The following is an 11,061-nucleotide window of genomic DNA, read 5'->3' on the forward strand; positions in this document are numbered from 1 at the left end:
AAGAAGGAAAGATTTCTGGAATGAACCTACGCACACAGGAACACTAGAAAGTGAAATGACAGCATTTTTCTAATCCCAGAGGAAAACAGTGTTGGGTAAAGCCACTGTTCAGCAGGCCCTAGAGCCACCAGGCAAGACTGACTGAACGAGAAGAAAGTTCCTGCATTTCCTTGGGAGACTTGAAATGCAGGACAACTAAAGAGAGAGTAAAACTCAAGTAAAAATATCGTACTGCAGGCATCACGATGACAGAGGATGTCACGATAACTGCCTGAGATGACAGAGGAAACCACTTAACCCCATACAAAAATATTGCACTGAATGAGCTTGTTTGAACTCATTAAATGTACTCTAGCTGTCTTAAAAGGGATTATTTCACAATGACTCTACTCCATAATGCGGTATGTGATTAAGTGGTCGTCAAGCTACCTCTGCGGTAAATTTGTTACATTTAAATTTAGTGCCTTTTCCTTTCCTAAAAAATACTTTAGAGAGTAGAGAACGTTATCTGGATGTAAACTAGTCTGCATTTCTTTAGCCAGGGGCACAGAAACTAGAAAATTATAATCTTTTCCTTCTAATAAAAAGCAGAATGATGGGAACCAATTGGAAGTGAGGGACAAACTTCCTCTTTGGCTCCAGTCAAGGCATCTCAACCAACATCTGTCTAGATTTTGGTCCACTTATCACCGTGGTGAGTTTCAAAGAGAATCCCCTGGTTTTTTTGTGAGTGCATGCCATACTTTTAAGATTAAAGATAAAAATGTTGTCTTATATTTTACCCCTCTTTTGGCTATACACTATCTATAGACTAGTCCAACAAACTCCTAGGGACAAAAACGTATTCGACTAATTCATGGCCAATTTAAACTCAGATAATAAATTTTCAAGGAATGAAAAAAAATTCTTATCCTACTGATCACAGATGCTTACTTATTTCAGCCTAAGAATGAACACTAAGACATTTGTTTAAACGGCATTAATGCTGAAAAATGTGGGTGCTTTTTGCGTTACCAACCCAGGATTTCTGTTGGAGTACCACACAGATTTACAACAGGACTCTGTGTCTAGAGCCTAAGAGATGATCGTTGTCAATTTTGCAACCCATTGGGGTCTCTCTCTACACATAGACTTTTCCATGAAGTTACTAGTTGGCAACTCTACTAAATACTTTAAAATATGTCTAATGGAAGAAAAGTCAATCCAGCTTATTTTTGGCAGGAAGGAATACTCAGTATCATATATTATTCTCTCCCAGAAATATCCATTTTCTCCTGATAAATGCTACATATATCCACATGATCATATAAAAGAAGACTCAAAGGAAATTTGGACAAATAAGTCATTAAGCAATAAATGAAAACAATCCCAACTGGACTGATTCTACAAGACAGAATGTAAGTATTGTGTCATACTTCAGGAAGTAGAAATATTCCCACACTTCCAAATGAAAAAAAAAAAAAAAGCATTTGTGTATTAAACATTTGAAGCACCCTATAGTTGTAGTTCAGTTCACAGCAGAAAGTAAACACTAGTTTTCTCTCCACCCTGCAAAATGAAGAGGTAGTCAGGAAGCATTTTCTTCCTGTCTTCCCCCAATAACCTCTCCTTCCTTTGATGTTCTGAGACTATTTTCTACTTTAGTAGGTATTCATTTTGCATTTATTTGAAAACAAGTCAAAGAACAAAAATTCTGCAGTGACAAGACTACCCAACCTTCCTCTTTTATGATCTTATGATGGAATGAAAAAAACATTAGCTAACATGGTTCTTTAGTTTTTTCGATGTACTTGGCTATGAGCTCACCTGAGAGTCAGCCACAAAATCTAATCACTTTAAAACAAAAACTACTTTGAATCCTGTGTCCACAGCCATTGAGTCCCAGCCTTCAATGTCCCTGATACGTATGCTGGCATGGTTTGCTTTTTGAAATAAATGTTCAAACTAAAACAGTGAGTTTGTTGAAGAGCAGCATGAGATACCCAGGACGACGTAAAGGAGTTCACAGTCACATAAAAATTAACAGACACGTGCAATTAACATCCCAAACAACCAGCCCGTTGATGAACACAGAGCATGCACACCATGAATTTGACCAGTGCCTACAGCCCACAGAGGTCCTTCCACAAGCCCGAACACCTCGTCTATACTGTCTGTGTACGTCAGGACAAGATTAAAAATGTGTGCTGTTGACATAATGTTGGTCCTCCTGAGTTTTGCTCAGAGCTTGTCCATGGTCACTCAGACAGCTGTCCAAAGATACTTCAATAGCCACTTCTCTTGTTACTTGTCCACGGAGACCATCACTTGGGTACGTGTCCAGAGGGGGACAGCCATTGTGCTCTGCGCAGCCATTGACGTGGGCCAGAGGCAGGGCCCCGGGCGGGCAGCACAGCTGTTTCTCACAGCCCTTGGAGATGCAGGGTGAACTACAGAGCAACAGCAGATCCTTCTGCTCCATGGTCTCCTTCAAGTCCACGTGCTCAAACTGGATGGTCACATTGTGGATTCCCGCATTGTGGAAGATTTCTCGAATTTTCATACTGGCATCCTGATAGCCCCTGTCCTTCCGATACTTGATGTGCAGGGTGGCGATGATCTTTCCACTTATAAGCTCCCAGATGTGCACTTCATGTACACTGCTAACCCCGGGCACGGCCGAGAGTTTACTCACTAGAACAGAGGAGAGCAGACAAACACTAAGGCGCGTACTGTAGTGGAAACATGCATGGCACCCACCACAGGAGGGACGTGGGCCCTGGAAGCATTCTCAGCACTCCGATGTATTTCAAAAACACAAAGAAAAATAGCTGGACCTGGACGGGTACGTTTTCTAGTAATCTTCTTTCTCCATTCAGAATCCCTGTACCATCCCTCATCAGCCCATAAGAGGTAATTCAAGAAAGTAAGTTTGAGCACTGGGTGTTGTATGGAAACCAATTTGACAATAAATTTCATATATTAAAAAAAAAAAAGAAAGAAAGAAAGAAAGTAAGTTTAACAACAACCCCCCAAATCCCCAAGGTTGTTGAGTTTACCAGGGAATAGACATCCACATGGGCTGTGTTGGGAGCGTGAAGCAGGATGCCTTTCTGAAAGGGGAGAACTTGGCAATAGGGACCAAAAACTTCTCCAGCATCCCTGGCGCCAGGAATTTAACCTAAAGGGAAATACCCAAATGTTCACGCACAAAAATGAGTTGAGCGATGCTCTTTGCATTAATGAAGAAACGGAAACAAGGGAAGAGTTAAATCGGTTATATAAAATATGATACAGCCATTAACAAGTAAGGTGCATATTTAAGGATATGAGAAAAGGCATATAAGCTATCCGTAAGTGAAAAAAAACAAATAGTTTTACTGTGCATATGGCATATTTCTTCTTTCTTTCTTTCTTTCTTTCTTTCTTTCACAAACATCAGTGTGTACACACACACACACACACACACACACACACACACACACACACAAAACCACAAATTTTTTAAACAGTAAGCTTCACACCTAGCACAGAACCCAGTGCGGGGCTTGAACTAATGACCCAGAGATCAAGACCCAAGCTGAAAACAAGAATTGAACGCTTAACTGAGCCACCCAGGTGACCCCCCACACACAAAAATCTTATGCAGATAAAGCTTGTTTTATTGAATGATTGATACAAGATATTAAAAGTGGTAGTTTCTGGGTAGCAGGATTACGAGAGATTTCTAGCTTCATACTTAGGCTCTTCCATGTTGTCCATACTTTCTCAAATGAGCACGTATATAGAGAAATGGTTTTGAAGACGGATTATGAGCAAAGACCCTGTAGCCAGCTAGGGTTTGAATCCCAGTGTAGTCATGACCGTGGGTAATTTACCTAGCCCCCAGTGCCTCAGTGTCCTTATCTATAAATTAGGAATAATAATGATAGAACCGCATAGGTTTACTTTAAGAATTCAAATGGGGGCGCCTGGGTGGCTCAGCCGGTTAAGTGCCCGACTTCGGCTCAGGTCATGATCTCACAGTCCGTGAGTTCGAGCCCTGCGTCGGGCTCTGTGCTGACAGCTCAGAGCCTGGAACCTGCTTCAGATTCTGTGTCTCCCTCGCTCTCTGACCCTTCCCCATTCATGCTCTGTCTCTCTTTGTCTCAAAAATAAATAAACATTAAAAAAAAAGAAGAATTAAAATGAGTGAATAGAAAGCACTTAGAACATTACCTAGCATGTATTAAGTGCCTTACAAGTGTGTTATTGTTATTACCATATTTTTAAATTTTTTTTTAAATATGTTATTTATTTTCGAGAGAGAGGGCACGAGCAGGGGAAGTGCCAAGAAGGGAAGAGACAGAGACCCGAAGCATGTCCTGTCCCGACAGCAGAGAGCCCAATGCAGGGGTCGAACTCACGAACTGTGAGATCATGACCTGAGCTGAAATCAGACGCTCAATTGACTGAGCCACCCAGGCATCCCATTACTATCTAATTTTTAAAAATGTGTTTAAGAAATATATAAATATATATATATATATATATATATATATATCATTATATGTCACTATATATCACAAATTGGTTTTGATATGTGTATCTTTTTCTTCAACTGGAAAACAAGCTTCTAGAAAGTAGAGACGATGCTGTGTATCTGTGTCTGGGTATCTCCTTCCCCATCTCCTACTTCCTCTGCCTGTGGCATCGGGCAAATAGTAGGTTGCAGGAAATGAAGCCTGACTATTTTAATTCTGCAGTAAAGCAGCCAGAGAGTTGACCGCACCTACCAACTCTGAGACTATAAACCAACAATGGTGCCAAAGAGGCCCCCAAAGGCAGAAAGAACATCCAGGAGAAAAGACTGCAGGAGAAGCTCCAGCTATTAGCAATGGCGCAACCAACTGGTCCCAACACACGCTATTAAACGTGGGTTTGGCAGGGCTATGGCCCTCATCAGACAGTCACACTGCAAATCACACCTTCTTTCATAGAGGAAAACCTAGCCATGGCCATAAAATGTATTAAGACCCATTCAAACCTCATTTCAGGAGCTTCTCATGAAGTAAGGTCTTCTAAGAGGCCTGGGCTCTATCTCAAGTTTACGGGCTCACTGGTGGGGCAGTGAGTGTATAACACAAATATGCACGAAAAATGTTTTTTTTACAAAAACATAATCCCGTTTAGAAACACTAGAGATGAAGTTGCAAATTCAGTTTCTCACCAACATCTGGATAGTTCCCATTTAGAAATTCTGCCAAGTCTTTAAAATACGTATCCTCAGATACACATAACTAAGAGGAGAGTTTGACCTTCTGTTTGAGCAAAGCAAAGAAACAGATTTCATTACTGAATGAGGTCATGAATTCAGGTTAAAACATGAAATACGGTCCTTTTTACAGCGTTACAAGAGACCCGGTGACTTGCATGCCCATAAAAATCAATTAAATAGAATGCAAGATCTAGAATATAAAGGAATGATTTATGTTTTCAGAATAAGGAGAGTAAAAATCAAGTTCTTGGCAGGGTAGCCTTCTTTGCATTCAATCTTTGACATGAAGGTAAAAGCTGAGGAATAGTTACTGCCCAAGCACCATATTCTCAAAAACTTGCAGCTGAGTCAGAGCGCCATGAGTCGTAAAGGACCTTTGGTTCTTGGAGCTGTGAGTCATCTTACTAGGCTACAAAACATATGATGGATGTCTCTATTGCTTGGTGATTTGAAGTATTTCAGGATACATAAATCAAACACTGCTCTGAAATGATGCTGGCCCTTTGGCCTGAAGAACATCAAATGGGCATGGTTCTAGATAAGAATCATCTGACTTACTCAGCTCCTCCATGTTGACTCCTTTGGGGACCATCTGCAGCAGAATGGCAGCAGTCTCCTTGATGAGTGGGAAGGCAGATGACAAAATGATGGCGACCATGATGACGGTCAGGCTGGGGTCTATGTAGCACTGCCAGTTACATGGGTCCTCGCCTTTCAGGGGACGCACGTAGAATATGATGGCCGTGACCACCACAACCACTGACCCCAGGGCGTCGCCCATCACATGCAAAAGGACACCTGCCAGGAAGAAAGGAAGACCAATGAAGCACAGATCCAAATTTGGGGGCCATGTGACACTCAGGGACCTGGGTTCCCAAATCTATGAATACCAGGTGCTATTTGCTTTCTTTTTTGGTTAGAACAGCAGGATGGGTTTGAATGGAAAAAAAAAGAAAGGAAGGGCAACTACTTCACAGGAAACAAAACCCTAGGCCACCATCCCAGGACCCAGAGAACCTGGAACAGTCTAGGAAGAATCCGAGGCGCACGCACATCTGGGGAGAGGGCGAGAGGGACTGTGCTTGTTCATAGTGCTACATCATGGCCATCTGTCACCCATCAGAAGGCACCGAGCTGGCAAACAGAGGCTGTGCAAATGGTTTCTTGTTCTTTCAGACAAGTATCTGTGATTTAAATTGTTTTAAACATTTTTAAGAGGAAAGGGAACAAAGATATATCACGAAAATGGTTCCTTTTATTCCTTGTCTTGCCTCTCCCTTCATCCATTTTCTCCCTTCCCTACATGACTTTGCCTACTGCTCACTTAGCCAGGGTCCTTCAAACTGGATCTGGTTCAGGAGATCCTTAGGAAGACCCTCCAGCAAGGGCACCTGGGTGGCTCAGTCGGTTAAGCACCAGACTCTTGGATTCACCTCAGGTCATGATCTCTTAGCTTCATGGGTTCAAGCCCTGCATTGGGCTCTGTGCTGACAGCATGGTTCCTGCTTGGGATTCTCTCCCTCCCTCTCTTTCTGCCCCTTCCCGACGCGTGCTGTCTCTGTCTCTCTCAAAATAAAAAAAAAATTTTTTAAAAAGGGGCATCTAGGGCGCCTGGGTGGCGCAGTCGGTTAAGCGTCCGACTTCAGCCAGGTCACGACCTCACGGTCCGTGAGTTCGAGCCCCGCGTCAGGCTCTGGGCTGATGGCTCAGAGCCTGGAGCCTGTTTCCGATTCTGTGTCTCCCTCTCTCTGCCCCTCCCCCGTTCATGCTCTGTCTCTCTCTGTCCCAAAAATAAATAAACGTTGAAAAAAAAAAATTTAAAAAAAACAAAAAAAAAATAAAAAGGGGCATCTAAAAAAATAAAAAATAAATAAAAATTAAAGTAAAAAATAAAAAAGGGGCACCTGGATGACTCAGTCAGTTGCGCATCTGACTTCAGCTCAAGTCAAGTTCTCGTGGTTCGTGGGTTCGAGCCCTAGAGGCATACCATGTACGCACTCAAGAAAACACTATTTTCTGGTTGGTCAGTCATAACTCCCATGACATAGAGTAACTTCTGTCTTTTACTTAATAATAATTGTAATGCTGGCTAACATATATGCATCAGATGCTACTGTAAGTATATTACACATCTTTACATATTAAGTCCATTTAAGGACCCTCTTAAGTGGTTATTCTCTCCATTTTACAAATGAGGAAACTGAGGCATGGAGTAGCTACATAACTTAGCCAAAATCACACAACTAGAAAGTGTTAGAGTGGGGATAGAAGTCTGGGTAGTCTGACGAGAGAACCAGTATGCATCCTGTCTCATATAACTCTTGCATTTCAATTCCGGGTTTTCCTTCTAAGAAATTTCACTATCGGCTCCTAAAAATTATACAAAATAGCTTTCAAACTTGTCTTTCCCATAATCCATGGTCGGATGCTTAACCAACAGCCACCCAGGAGCCCCCTCCTCTACCCCTGAGGTCTTTCTTACTGGAAAAAAACAATTAGAAAGAAACATCTCATCAAAGGAGACTTATTTTCAAATGATGTTAGGATTGCTGTTCATCTATTCATATTTACAATGAAATACAAAAGCTAATAATCTTCCTGACACTCTGTTACGACAGTTTTTAACGTATCACGTTTGATCCCATTAAATAAAATCAACCACTACGACTGATGAGAATTTTTAAAGGATCGTGCTTTCACTGCTTTGCGGAAGCTGGAGCATGATTCTCAGAAGGCATTTGTTTTTACTCCATTTAAATAAGAGAAACAGTCATGAAAATCTAGAAATGATTTTTGTTCACAAGAATCCTCATCAGTTGGTGTTCCCCTGCAGATCTGGGGTGGGAGGGGTTTCTAAAGAAGTGGTTTAAATGTCAAAAATGTGGGGTGCCTGCACGGCTCAGTGGGTTAAGTGTCCAACTTCAGCCCAGGTCATGATCTTGCAGTTTGTGAGTTCGAGCCCTGCGTCAGGCTCTGCTGACAGCTCAGAGCCTGGAGCTTGCTTCGGGTTCTGTGTCTCCCTCGCTCTCTGCCCCTTCCCTATTCGTGTTCTGTCTCTCTTTTCTCTCTCAAAAATAAATAAGCATTAAAAAATCTTTTTAAATAAATAAATGTGAAAGATGTAACCACTCAGTGGACCATCTACGGTGGTGAAGCAAGCCACTGGGCGTGGGGGTGTACAGGCAGTGTGGGGCACTTGGAAGGGGCAGAAATGTGAAGTAGGAGCCCAGGAAGCCAGGCTTGCCTCCGCTTCGAGCCTGGGTGACTTGGGAAGTCACCAGACTCTCTGGATCCTGTTTCCTTATCTATAAAGTGCACGGGTAGAGTCCACTCCTACTGAGGCCTTTCCAGCTTTCACATTCTATCTGCCTTCTCCGAGTCATGGCTCCAGACGGTTCAGACACAGGCCCGAGGGGAGGCCAGCCTTCCTCATGGCCTGAAGGATGGAAAGTCTCCCGCCAGCCACAGCATGGGCACTGACGGGCACTCACCCTCACCCAAGAGGTGCAGGGGTGAGCCTGGCAACTCCAGCCACTGCCTGAACGACAACAGCTCCCACCTGGTGGGATTCTTACAAGTGCCAAGTGACTCCTTCAAGAACGGGGCCTGGCACAAAGCAGGCACTCCACAAACATGGCGGCTGCTGTTCCTCCCGCATCGTCGCCCAAGCACTTCACAACAGCCTCATGAAGTAGATATTACTATCCTCATTTTAAAGATGAGGGAATTGGAGGCTTCGAGAAGTCCAAACACTTGCCTAATATAGGAGTCAAGACCCCAAACTGAGGCATCTTAAGCCCAAATCCCAATCCTTCAGCCACTGCATCATTCACCCCTGTCAGAGGCTAGAGGCTCACAGTCCTTGTGGACCACAGGGCTCAGCCACGTACAGCAAGGCACGTCACCTCTGACATCTTTGCACCCAGGATCTCCAACAGCTCTAGACCGAAGATCAGCCACATTATACAAGTTTCCCATACATTATGCTTCCCAAACAAGGTCACGGTATCTATCAGTCCTGCTCGTAATTCTTCGGCATCTTTCCACCTACCTGTTCTCTTTCTCTGCAACATAAGCATGAATAATTAACACAATGCGCTTTGAAAAGTTAACGTGCTATGAAAAACCTATGATATATAATATATAGCATATATTTGATGGATATTATATATATGTGTATATATACATACATACTGAAAATGTCTCCTGGATGATTACTTTTTCTGTATATTATTTCCAACTAAGTCCCATCACAGGCTTCCCCAAATCATCTGAAAGTAAAGGGTTGCATAATCTTTGTGGAAATACTCAAAGTCAAGATCGGGGCTTCTCGAATCACTCTGGAGCCAATTCTCTGCCCAAGAAGGTGAAAGAGAGAAATGCTGGATACAGTGTTGGTGTCTGGGTGAGAAATGCACCCTTGAACTCCCTGACTAACCTTTGCCCAGCAGTACCTGTGACCTTGAGCACATGGTAGAGGGAAGACTAGCAACGTGCCTTCCACGTGCCTCACCAGAACCTCCACTTTGGGCCTGGAAGTAGGGATTCAACTGAGCCAACAAACCCATCCCAGACACAGATTTCTGGCAGAAATAAATGAGGTCCGAGGGTCACTCGGCAATGCCACCTTGGATGCAAGCCACCCACTCCTCTCACCTTTCTCAAAATATATTCAACTGAAATAGGTCGCATTTGACATTAACAATAGCCGGGGGTGGGCAAAATCAAGCAAAGTAATAGCATGCCGCTGATCTGCGAGGCTCTGGAGCAGGTGGCATTAGCATGGCTCTAAGTGGGGCAAAGATAAATCATTAGCGACCAGTGTGTCCCTCAGAATCAATGCAGTGATTAGGCAAGAGATGAGGGTCATAGTCTATTCATGCAACTGGCCTACTTTCTAACACACCTTCTTAAAAGGCAAACAGGAAAGAAGGGCACAGCACTGCACACTCCTTTGACCCAAAAGTAATCCTACCTCTGATATTCAGGGCTTCTGACTTTTTCTCCTTTTTCATAGTCTCTTCTGGCTCATTCTGGGTGTTCAGAGAGTCACCTGCATTCAAAGAAGAAACCTTGTGTTGTGTATAAGTTCTACAAACAAAAAGAACCAATGGACTCAAAAAAGAGTTTTTGTTATTTTAAACTCCCACTAGCTCATCAGACCCCCTACCTCTCCCCACCCCCCAAACACACACGCACACATATACCAGAATGGTACATTTTGGCCTTGACATCAGCCTTCATTCACACTCCTATTCAAGTTAAAAAAAAAAAAAAAAAAAAGAGGCAAGTGGGAGCCCACCCCCATCCCCAAACCCGGTAACCCCCAGGGGGACAGAAGGATGGGCAAAAGGGGAGGGAGAAAACAAAGTGCAGGCAGCATCTAAGGAAGGGGCAGGGTTTGGGGAGTGTTATCTCTTGCCCAATGATAACGGATTTTCAAGACAATCAATACTCCAAAGCAGATAGAATAAGGGGAAGGGGAAAGAGGCCAAAAAAGAAAAAAAAAAAACAACAACTGGGGAATACGATAAGTTAGACGCAGAGAATTAAAGCCGGGCTGCAGAGGAAGGGAATTTAAAAAAAAACAAAAACAAAAAAAACACACACAAAAAAAAACAAAAAACATGGAAGCAGCATCCGCAGCCAAGCCAGAAGAAGAGGGCGTGAATGCGGAGGAAGGGACGCGCGGGAGGAGGGAAAGGCAGAGAGGTGCGGAGGATGCAACCGAAAGGCACCTGCTACGTTGGAGAACACCGTCGCCCCCCGCTCCTCCTTCCGGTCCGCCGAGGCCGCGCCGCGCGGGGACTGGCCGGGGCCGGGGG

General features: G+C 43.5%; 1 protein-coding gene across 2 annotated transcripts in view; it reads right to left on the minus strand.

Moving 5' to 3' along the window:
• Positions 1-719: 719 nt before the first annotated feature.
• SLC30A10 (solute carrier family 30 member 10) overlaps positions 720-11,061 on the minus strand; it is a 44,460-nt gene continuing 34,118 nt past the window's right edge. For both annotated transcript variants that reach the window (XM_040460957.1, XM_040460958.1), the window contains 3 exons: positions 10,212-10,289; positions 5,795-6,034; positions 720-2,673 (listed from right to left, as the gene is read on the minus strand). In XM_040460957.1, coding sequence (XP_040316891.1) covers positions 2,174-2,673; positions 5,795-6,034; positions 10,212-10,289 — 818 coding nt within the window. In that variant the 3' untranslated portion in view covers positions 720-2,173. The remainder of the gene's footprint in view (positions 2,674-5,794; positions 6,035-10,211; positions 10,290-11,061) is intronic.

Source organism: Herpailurus yagouaroundi, unplaced genomic scaffold (assembly GCF_014898765.1).
Source record: "Herpailurus yagouaroundi ecotype Mexico unplaced genomic scaffold, PumYag 253, whole genome shotgun sequence".
NCBI lineage: Eukaryota > Metazoa > Chordata > Mammalia > Carnivora > Felidae > Herpailurus > Herpailurus yagouaroundi.